This window comes from Trachurus trachurus (assembly GCF_905171665.1).
Source record: "Trachurus trachurus genome assembly, chromosome: 7".
Lineage (NCBI taxonomy): Eukaryota > Metazoa > Chordata > Actinopteri > Carangiformes > Carangidae > Trachurus > Trachurus trachurus.
Genome location: NC_139901.1, coordinates 2,275,001 through 2,286,651, shown reverse-complemented (window position 1 = coordinate 2,286,651; position 11,651 = coordinate 2,275,001). Strand labels below are relative to the sequence as shown.

Sequence of the window (11,651 nt, the reverse complement as noted above, 5' to 3'; positions counted from 1 at the left end):
TCCTGCACCATTTGGTGTCCCAGAAAGATGGAAAGAGAAAAGAATGACAGTGCAGAAGAAATTACAGCCATGTAATGCAATACATAGACATGGCCCTGGAGATAAAAAGCTTAATAATCAAAAAAGAAAACAAACAAAAGAAAAGACAAAGTATCCAGTTTTTGTTGAACTATTTTGCATCCCAGGTTAAATCACATGTCAGAGAGGATGGATGCCCAGTGGTGCTGGATCAGAGCGGTCTCATTAGTCATTAATCTAGAGAAAATACCAAACACTGTAGGTTATCATCAGGTCATTAACTTTAAAAGCTATAATTTATTATACTACATATATATATATATATATATAAAATATATATATATAATAATATAATAATATATAATATATTCTCAATTCATGTTTATAATCTTCATAATAAACTGGTAAATTCATGAACTAGGTTTTAATAAAATCTTGAAATGACACGTCCTGATCCTGTTCATCATCCCTCATCATGCAAGTGACCGGAGCCATTCTGCCTCCCAGAGTGTCTGAGGAGGAGTAATAAATAAAAGGAGGGATGCAAAATAACTTCATGCTGTAGCTGTGATGCTCAAGACACAGAAAGGTTTGACATGTAAGACAGATGTGACAGAGTCGGGTTCAGTCCAGGAAACAGCCGTAGCCTGACACATAATAACAGAGAAGACGACCTGTGTGACTGACGGCGTCTAAAGTGTCAACTCACGTGTGTCTGTCACAAAGATCCTATATGTGGAGACAGAAGCAGCACACCGCTCATATCTCAGAGTCACAGGTTTAACCAGCATCACCTGATCTGAACAGACTGTTGGTAACGTGACCAGACTGGACTAGACTGGACTAGACTAGCTGCTGCTGCTGAAGGTCATGATTGTGGCTGAAGGCTCTTGGAAAAATAGCAAAACAAAACAAAACGATGTATGTTTTTTTTTTTTTTTTACTTCAAGCTCAACTCAACTATAGTTACAATCACACAATCCAGGACATAGACAGATTCCAGGATTTCAAGTTATGGAATTATTATGATTTTGTTACAGGAAGCCCAGGAAGTAGCCCAATCATAACAGAGTTACTGCACATAGAAACCAAAGGAACTAATAAGTCAGTTTAGATGCCAGGCTAGTGTGTTCCAGGACATAGCCAGACCCCAACAGACTTCAGAACCAGCATAAGCAGAGATTTGCAGTCAGTTACAATAGAAACCATAAAAGTCTGTTACGTGGTGTGTTTTCCAGGTTGTAGTCAGGACTGGACAGTACATTCAAAAGCAACATAAATGAGCCGACCCCGGCGTTTGACGTTTCCGTTCCCCCCCCCCGGTGTTCAGGACATACTGTTTCCTCTGGTTGTTGAGAAACAATTGATGGACACATATTCCAGCAGTTAGTCATAGCTCAGCAGGACGACTGAGGTGGTGAAACCGTAACAGCTCCAGACAGTAGTCAGAGCCCACCGCAAGTCTTACATCATGAATGGGAGAGCAGGAAATGCTGGTTCTAGGTGTTAGTCTGAGCCCAGCCCACACCGGCCAGCTGAGAGGAACTACAGTGGTGAGGGGGAGGGGGGAGGGGGACGGATGGACGGATCCAGGTGATGGTCTCATCCCGACCCGGCTGCACCACCACCAGGACTGCTCTCTTTACTGAGACGGACTAATTCCTGGGACAAAAGCTCCAGGTCCTGCAAAGAAGGAGAGAAACAGAGAGGAGTTGATGGGTGACGTTGGAGGACTGTGACTGTGAGCACACTGAAAGCTGTGTCTCAGATTTCAGACAGGAAACAGGTGAGTGTGTGAGTTGTGGACAGTTTGGACACAACGTCATTATGGGCTGGTCTCAGTGTCCATCAGGCTGCAAACTGGTTTTATAACCAAACAGAGAAATCCAGAAGAACTGACCTGCTGAGTCCTTCACTGTTTCTCAGACCAACTGTTTTGTGTCAGTAACACATCAAAGCCTCTCTACAGACACTTGTTTATACTAAATGTTATGACTCCATTGTATCCTGTTCAATACCTGTGTTAAAGGACAATTCCAGGCAAATTCAACTCGGGGGTGTATTTTCCTAACATTTTAGGTCTAAAAGAAGGAATCGGAAGATTTTCAGTTTAATTGCTCCTGCTACCGTTTGTGTCATAAACACAGGAATATCAACTCTTGACACAACTACCTCAAAACAGGAGCAATTAAACTGAAAATCTTCAGATTCCTTCTTTTAGACCTAAAATGATCAGATTTCTGAGTATCCTGTTTTTGTGTTTGTGAATGTAAACACCACGTCCCCATTTCAGAAACCAGGTTTTGCTACCCGGAGAACTCTGAAAGAAAAGAGAACGGGATCCTGTTTCAGCTCTCTGATTGGTCAGGTTTAGGGATGTCATGATTATAGTTTTTCTTGGTACGATTATTGATGGAGAAATAAATATATGTATGTAATATATGGCTTCTGATGGAACCTCCTGGTCCTGACCCCTGGACTCATTCAGCCTGTCACATCTCTAACTAGTTCTAATATCAGTCTACCTCTGTTCACCACTTCACCAGCACAGAGGAGCAACAAGGTCACTGCACACTCACTGTGTGTGTGTGTGTGCTTGTGTGTGTGTTCGTGTGCGTGCGCCTCTCGCAGGGCGATCTGTCCTCCTACACACTCCTCAAAGCACAACTCCGCCCCCCACAACGAATTAACCGCTTTACACACAAACACACACTCTGGCGCTGTTCATCGTCATGGGAACAGTTACCACCACCAACCACTTAGCTAGGCCACACACACACACACACACACACACACACACACACACACACACACACACACACACACACACACACACACACACACACACACACACACACACACACACACACACACACACACACACACAGAACTGCCAATGTTCAGACATGAGGTAATTTGTGTGTATCAGTAATCACTGTGTGAACTACATTACCCAGAAACCCTGTGTGGTGATGTCACTTCCTGTGTTCCATTGACCTCAGTGTCAATCCTTGATTATTTTCTCACAACGATGAATCACTTCATTGAAAGACAATCAGTAGGTGTGTGTGTGTGTGTGTGTGTGTGTGTGTGTGTGTGTGTGTGTGTGTGTGTGTGTGTGTGTGTGTGTGTGTGTGTGTTACCTTCTGCAGGTGCATGTTCTTGGTCAGCTGCTCCTCCAACATGTTCTGCAGCTTCTTGTTCATCTCTCTCAGGTTCTCGTCTCCTGGTTTGACCAGATCTCTGAGGACAGAGCCCAGACCACCTCTGTCTCCCTGAGAGCCTCCGTGTCCTCCGACCGCACTGCCCGACACATCTGAGGAGACGAGGAGACAAGGAGACGAGGAGTTAGTGACAGTCAAGTAAACTCCTCAGGTTTCTATCTCATGTCCTTCAAGACAGATTGACGTCTTCCAGGACAGATTGACGTCTTCGAGGACAGATTCATGTCTACCAGGACTGACCACAGTTCTCTAGGACAGGTCTCAGAGGTGTCTGAGGGACAGAGAGAGGAGACAATATAATGAAAAGAAAATGAGAGGATGAAACAAGAAAGAAGATGAGAGAAGAGAAGGAAACAAGTGAGGAGGAGAGGAGGAGGAGGAGAGGAGAAGAGAAGGAAACGAGTGAGGAGGAGAGGAGGAGGAGGAGAGGAGAAGAGAAGGAAACAAGTGAGGAGGAGAGGAGGAGGAGAGGAGAAGAGAAGGAAACAAGTGAGGAGGAGAGGAGGAGGAGGAGAGGAGAAGAGAAGGAAACGAGTGAGGAGGAGAGGAGGAGGAGGAGAGGAGAAGAGAAGGAAACAAGTGAGGAGGAGAGGAGGAGGAGGAGAGGAGAAGAGAAGGAAACGAGTGAGGAGGAGAGGAGGAGGAGGAGAGGAGAAGAGAAGGAAACAAGTGAGGAGGAGAGGAGGAGGAGAGGAGAAGAGAAGGAAACAAGTGAGGAGGAGAGGAGGAGGAGGAGAGGAGAAGAGAAGGAAACGAGTGAGGAGGAGAGGAGGAGGAGGAGAGGAGAAGAGAAGGAAACAAGTGAGGAGGAGAGGAGGAGGAGAGGAGAAGAGAAGGAAACGAGTGAGGAGGAGAGGAGGAGGAGGAGAGGAGAAGAGAAGGAAACGAGTGAGGAGGAGAGGAGAAGAGAAGGAAACAAGTGAGGAGGAGAGGAGGAGGAGAGGAGAAGAGAAGGAAACAAGTGAGGAGGAGAGGAGGAGGAGGAGAGGAGAAGAGAAGGAAACGAGTGAGGAGGAGAGGAGGAGGAGGAGAGGAGAAGAGAAGGAAACGAGTGAGGAGGAGAGGAGGAGGAGGAGAGGAGAAGAGAAGGAAACAAGTGAGGAGGAGAGGAGGAGGAGAGGAGAAGAGAAGGAAACAAGTGAGGAGGAGAGGAGGAGGAGGAGGAGGAGAGAAGGAAAAAAGTGAGGAGGAGAGGAGGAGGAGGAGGAGGAGAGAAGGAAACAAGTGAGGAGGAGAGGAGGAGGAGGAGGAGGAGGAGGAGGAGGAGGAGGAGGAGAGAAGGAAACAAGTGAGGAGGAGAGGAGGAGGAGGAGGAGGAGAGAAGGAAACAAGTGAGGAGGAGAGGAGGAGGAGGAGGAGGAGAGAAGGAAACAAGTGAGGAGGAGAGGAGGAGGAGGAGGAGAGAAGGAAACAAGTGAGGAGGAGAGGAGGAGGAGGAGAGGAGGAAAGAGGCTGTGAGTGTTTTATGGAGCTCAGTAGTAAATGAGACAGTTTTATTATCAAATACATGTTACACACACAGAACAGAGAAGAGCAGCGTGTACATCACCTCTGATGTTGTCATAAAACTGGACACAAACACTGTGTGTGTGTGTCAGCTACATAAAACCAAGACATAAAAAAGACTGCAGTGTACACACACACACACACACGCGCACACACACACACACACACACACACACACACACACACACACACACACTGATTAAAGAGGAAAAAATTGATGGACATGAAAGAAAAAAAAACAAATGAAGAAACAAATAAAGGGGGTTCTAATTAAAAGAAGATCATGTGGCAGCAGAGGAGAGCAGGTTTTATGGTGCAGTTTGTCACACACACACACACACACACACGCGCACAGCTCCTATAGAGATGCTGACAGTGCAGTGTGCGCGCCGCTCTGTGCTGTAAATATTTAACAGCTGAACACCTGTAACTGTGTATACCTGCACGTTGGTTTCACACCGCTGGAGAGCCCCTCCCCCACCCGCTGGTGTGACATCACACTCATTAACTGAAGATGCTGCACTGAGCTGTCTGAAACGTTGTCGTTGTCACTGTGGCCTGACAAAGTAAAACAGACTGCAGCTTTCTGTAGTTGTAGTTGTAGCCCCCCCCCCCCCCCCCCCCTTCTCTCTCTCTCCTTCCCAGCTGGAAAATTCACCATTTGGTGTTATATGCAATTAATATCCAGTTTCATGTCTAACATCTCATTAACTCTTTCGCGACCATTGCCGAGTAAACTCGTCAAAACCGTTTTTTTTTTACAGATTACGATAATAGACACTCTGAGGTACCCTGTGTGTGAATATGGTAGTCCTCTGATATGTAAAACTGTTTTAAACTACAATCAAAACATAATGTTTTTTTATAAACTGTGTGATCTTGGTTTTGTTTGAGTAATCGGTCTCCTTGAATGCTGCTCTGGGGACAGCGTGCAGCGCTGTGCGGCTGTCGGCTACAGTGTTGCCACTTTCTCGCTGAATCTGGCGACTTTCCAAACCCTCTTGGTGACTTTTTTTTTTACAAAAGCGACTGACGACAAATCTGGCGACTTTCTCCGGTGCTGTTCCAAAGTTTCTGGTTTGGAGACTCGGATCTGAAAGCCCGTTATCACTGCTGTTTTCACGGTGCAGCGGAGCGGGCGCTGAGCAGCGGGCGCTCTGCAGTGGGCGCTGTGACCGGCCGCCCCCGCCCCAGAGCACCCACCGGCGGCCAGTCACACAGTCGTGTCACGGAGCTGCTGCGCTGTAGCCAGAGACCCGCACCACTGCCCCGCTGCTCTCCACGCTGCCACACCCCCCAGATTTGCCTACAAATATATTGATTTAGCCGTAGAAATGATTTGGGAGACATGCCACACTGCAGAGTACCGGTAAAATGAGCAGATTGCCACTTGACACAAAAGTGCGTTTTTCTCTGAAACTAGAGCGGGAGCTCCGTTTTTGGAGAAACCCAGCTCTCTTCTTCTCCTTCGTACTCACGAACGAAACGGCGGAAAAACTCGCAGAGGAGCACGTTGGAAAGTCACTCTTCAACCACGTGAAAACCGTTTGTTTCTAGGTGATGTACAGAGTTCGGTTCGACGTGAGATAAGGTAAACAAATAGCCAAAAACATGTGGTCCTGAGCGGATGTGCTGAGGAATTAGTGTGGTCGCGAAAGAGTTAATACAATCTGCTCAATAATTATGATAATAATAGATTCATTTCTATAAAACGTTTCTCAACAAAATTCCTTTAAAAAAATTAAAGGTATAGTTCAACATTTTGACAAATTGCCATAATCCCTATAGTTTTAGGAGTAGGTTCGTTACCTTTAATTGTCAGTGCAAGCTGTTTTTAGAACGGTGGAGCAGAGCCACGAGCTGCTCAGAGCCAAAATGCTCTGGTGGACAAGTTGTGACCTGCACATTCACAACGCTATGAGATAATAACGGAATGTTATGAGTTGTTTTCGAGGTAAATTCATGCAAAACCACTGATGCGTGTTGCCTTCAGGGGCAGTTTTTCAGCAACAGTCTCTGTATTTACCTCAAAAACAACTCCATCTCGTAACGTACCATTATTATCTCATAGCGTGGTGAATGTGCAGGTCACAACTTGTCCACCAGAGCGTTTTGGAGTTGTTGGATTGTGTATTTGATGAGTTTGATGAGGGAAACCAAGAAATCCCATTAACCTCCATAGCGTAGCTCTGAGCAGCTCACGGCTCTGCTCCGCCGGTCTAAAAACAGCTTGCACCGACAATTATAGGTAACGAACATACTGCTATGACTATAGGGATTATGGCAATGGGCCAATTTGCCAAAATGTTGAACTATCCCTTTAAAAAAAAATAAAAAAATCCACGATATAGAAGCAGAAGCACCTGAGCAGAAATAAAAACATATCAGAGGATTTGGCGGTGCAGGTGAAGAGAAAACTATAGGCATCAAACTGTATCGATAAAACACATGACACCACTGAAGGCTCAGGTGCTGAGGAGCCGTGGAGCAAGGCACAGACCTTCCTGCTAATCCACACCATCGATGCTGTTGCCTAGTAACCAAGCAGCAGGTTACAATAACTACGAAGTGTTAACTTAATACAAATGAGAACCTGATGTATATTTATATAGACACACACACACAGGCACATACACACACACACACACAGCAGAAGTAGCTCAGCCTGGTTTTACTGCCCATTAGATTTCACATCATTCCAGTTAATGGGAGAGAATGAGAGTTAAAGCAGTGAAACATGAAATTGAAAACAGCAGGAGAGAAAGAACAGAGAGAATGAGGAGGGAGGAGGAAAGGAGGGAGGGAGAAGGAAACAGGACAGAAGAGGAGGGAGGAAACAAGAGAGAGGAGAAGGGAAGAAAGGAGTGACAGCGCAGTACAGGAGGACTGGAGTGGAGAAAAATGAGACCCGAGGAGGAAGGGAGGAAAGGGTGGAAGGAGGAAACAGGAGAGAAAACGAGGAAGCCGCAGGAAGGGTAGAGAAGAGAAGACAGGAGAGGAAAGAAGGGAAAAATTAGGAAATATTAGAGGAGGAGGAGGTGAGGAAAGAGGAGACAGGAGGGGGAAAGGGAAAAGGAGGAGGAAACAGGAGACAGGAGGAGAGAGGGGAGGAGGGAGGAGGGAGGAGGAAACAGGAGCCGGGGGGGTCTATTAGTACATCACGTTTGACTCAGACACTGAGTCACGTGTTTGTTTAGAGCAGAGTCAGAGTCCTGCACAGGTCTGGTTTAAAACCTGATCAATCAAACTGATGGATCAGGTCTGACCTGAACCTGCAGAGGCCAAAGCTGCAACAATGACACTACTACACCTCTTCTGTTCTGTTTCTTCATCATGTCATACAGTAACCCTGAGGCCTCTCCCACTCATCTCTTCATCAATATAAACAATTAAATAAAATGTATCTGATTACTGATCAGTGATCAGTGATCTGAAGTTAGAATAAACTGAATCTCTGTTGGACTAAATAAATATAATAAACCAGGTGTAAACGCCTCAATTCTAAACTTTGTTGAATCTGAATTCAAAGTTCAAAATGATCCTGGACAGAGTTTAGAGATTCAGAGAAAACAGCTCTTTGTTTTGTAGCTGTGTTTAATTAACATTCTATTATGATTTATTTATTACTGATAAATAACAAAATGTTTTGTTGTAGCTCTGATGCTGTTAATAATGTGCAGTTATATACAGTGTGTTTTTTCTGCAGGAGGAGCAGAGATTAAAGAGAGGAGGAGGAGGAGGAGGAGGAGGAGGAGGAGGAGGAGGAGGAGGAGGAGGAGGAGGAGGATATTTAAGTGGAAAATGAATCTGCTGATAGTTTGTGGAGTTATTAAAAACACACACATACACGCGCGCGCACACACACTCAGCATCACTGTGCTAAAACAGTAAGGCAGCTAAATATAGCAGCAGTGGAACATGAGAGAGAGACTGTGAGTTCAAATGGATTAACAGAGAGAGAGAGAGAGAATACATCTGAAATATCACAATTCTCAGAGTGAAGAGTCCACACACAACTGATCAGTGAGACTTTCTGTTTGATCCTGGTTAACAGATGAGCTGTCTCCTCTTCCATCCACACACACACACACACACACACACACACACACACACACACACACACACACACACACACACACACACACACACACACACACACACACACACACACACACACACACACACACACACACACACACACAGAGGTCCATGTGTGTGCAGGTAAGTGCAGCAGGAGATTAAGGTGGTTGTAATGAAGTGTCACTGTCAGATAAACGACATGCTGAGCCAGCTGAGCCACCGCTGGCTGACTTTATATTACCTCACACTGCACAGAACACTTTGTACGGCTCACACTGCTCTCATGGATCTCATCATTACTTTTCATTTAAGAAGATGATTTTAGCTCTAAACTAGCAGCAGAAGCAGCAGAAGCAGCAGAGAGGACAGACTGACAGACCATCTGAGCTCATCATGAAAAGACCAAACCTGAGCAGCAGACTTCAAACTCTCAAAAAAAACACTAAATCCTACAGTTCCCATACTGCAACTGGACAGAGTCTTTCACCACAGCCATTTAACAAAGTTAATGAACAGATAAATTGCGGCAGGTTGGAATCAAATTGGATCGTTTTCTCTTTTCATCGGCGCTGAGGATGAGACCGATAATCCAATACTTCCTGAATGGTCCTCCAGCGATCAGCTGACTGCAGGCTCAGCACGCCGCTGGATCCAGACCTGTCAATATGGGCCCTCGTTTGTTCACCGGTTAAACCATCTGGATGCTGAGCTCATTAACCAATCAGGGAGATGGAGACAAGTTATCTGCTGCTAACAACCTCTCACTGGCTGTTTCCATCCACTTGTCCATTGAATTATCTGAGGATTAGTATTCCAACTCGGAGCTCGGAAATTCCGACATCCGGGTAAAACTGGAACGCATAACTGCACAAGAAGTAATGTTTACTATCTGTGTGTGTGTGTGTGTGCTACCTATGCGGCTGTCCATCACATATGTCTCTATGATGGCGCTCTTCCTGCAGATGTCCTCGGCCATTGATGAGCAGCTCACCTCCAGATGTTTCACCTAGAGACGGAAAGAAAAACAAAATGATGTAAATGATGGGGAATGGCTGATGAGGAATTTAAAAGCTCCACCAGCAGCTCAAAGACTTCATTTGATTAAAAGCTCAAATCAAATCTAGCAGCAAGCTGTGGTTCAATCTGCAGGTCAATCTGTCAGGATTAAAGATTGATTGTCTCAGGCTTCATTGAGTCGAGCAAAGTTACTTCAGTCATTCTAATAAGGCCACTTCAGATTTTGGTTAATATCCTCAGGGCAGCACTGTTGTGGTATTCGTGGGGCTCAAACTGCTTTTGGTAGAGCTGTTCCCCAACACAGCCTGAAGACATGTGTCCAGATTTATGATGACTGGACAAAGCATTAATGAGTTATGGATCATTTCATCGATGTGAAGTTGCATGGTCAATATCTCAAAAACTAAATAAGGTTTAATGGAGAGTTTCACACAAACGTTGCTCGACTGAGTCCTGTGATGATCTACAGAAAACCTGACGACTGTTTAGGAAGACAAGTGGAGTACGTTAAAGGTTATCATGGCAGTTTTAAATGGTCCTGAGCTGGATGAGTGTGTCGCGTTCAAAGACTGAGGGAAACTTCTAAAGCTGTAACTAGCAAGTATGGGAGTTGGAGTAATGAATTGAAAATGTAAAGAACTTGTCCAGTATCAAAGTCATTAACTTTAACAGATGAATTACTGTAACAGCAGAGAGTGGTTCAGCCCTGAGCTCATAGACTCAACATCAATAATTCATCTAACAACGTAAACCTGCTTCTCAAACAGGCTGAAGTTGAACTGTACGGAAGCATATTGCATCAGTAATTTACTTTTTGGTTTGTTTTTCGGGGTAATTATTTCTGTTTTTCTGACTAATATTTTTCTGTTTTTCATGGTAATTTTTTTCCTCCTGTTTTTCGGGGTAATTTTTAACTTAATGAGATTTCAAAATCCTGCGAGAAGCTCCCACTTGCAATTAACGTTTAACCACTGCAGTCAAGCCTCCACGTCATCATGGATGTATTACATCTTAGATCCATGAGATACATTGTTAAGGATTTTTATTCAAACTCCACTTTGGTTCAGGTTCCACCATTGCTTTATTTTCCAGACCGACGGCTCGAACACAATTCGATTTTGAAATCCTGAAGCTAAGTCAGAAAAAAATTACCACGAAAAACAGAAAATAATTAGTCACAAAAAGAGAAAAAAATATTCAAAAAGACAAACCAAAAAATAAAATACTCAGAAAAACAGGATTTTTAAAATTATTATTCAAGTGAATGCAATACGCTTCCGTAGAACTAAGCTGCTCGAACAGGACATGCTGAACGTTTGCTTTCGTTCCATTTCTTCACCGGTGTGGACATAACATACAGGTGCATCTCAATAAATTAGTTCAATTACGGTAGTTTATTTCAGTAGTTCAATTCAAATAGTGAAACTCATATTATATAGATTCATTACACACACTGAAATATTTTACATCTTTATTTATTTTTAATTGACTGATAATGGCTTACATTTAATAAAAACCCCAAGATTTAGTATCTCAAACAATCTGATTAACCTAATGATGTCACACCTGCAAAGGTTTCCTGAGCCTTTCAACGGTCTCTTAGTCTGGTTCAGTGGCTACACCATCATGGAGAAGACTGAGATGTGTCTGTATTGTTGTCATGGTAACAGAAAGCTCCTCACCTTCTCCTCCAGCATCCATTTCTCCTGCTGAACCTCGGCGAGACGCTGGAACAGCTCCCCGACCTCGTCATCGGACAGTTCGGCCGGACGCTGGGACTGAGGACTGCCCCCACCAGACTGAGAC

General features: G+C 44.5%; 1 protein-coding gene across 3 annotated transcripts in view; it reads right to left on the bottom strand.

Annotated features, from left to right (window-relative positions):
• Nucleotides 1-450: 450 nt before the first annotated feature.
• gripap1 (GRIP1 associated protein 1) overlaps nt 451-11,651 on the bottom strand; it is a 73,377-nt gene continuing 62,176 nt past the window's right edge. For all 3 annotated transcript variants that reach the window (XM_083976007.1, XM_083976008.1, XM_083976009.1), the window contains 4 exons: nt 11,528-11,644; nt 9,741-9,834; nt 3,162-3,334; nt 451-1,701 (listed from right to left, as the gene is read on the bottom strand). In XM_083976007.1, coding sequence (XP_083832133.1) covers nt 1,621-1,701; nt 3,162-3,334; nt 9,741-9,834; nt 11,528-11,644 — 465 coding nt within the window. In that variant the 3' untranslated portion in view covers nt 451-1,620. The remainder of the gene's footprint in view (nt 1,702-3,161; nt 3,335-9,740; nt 9,835-11,527; nt 11,645-11,651) is intronic.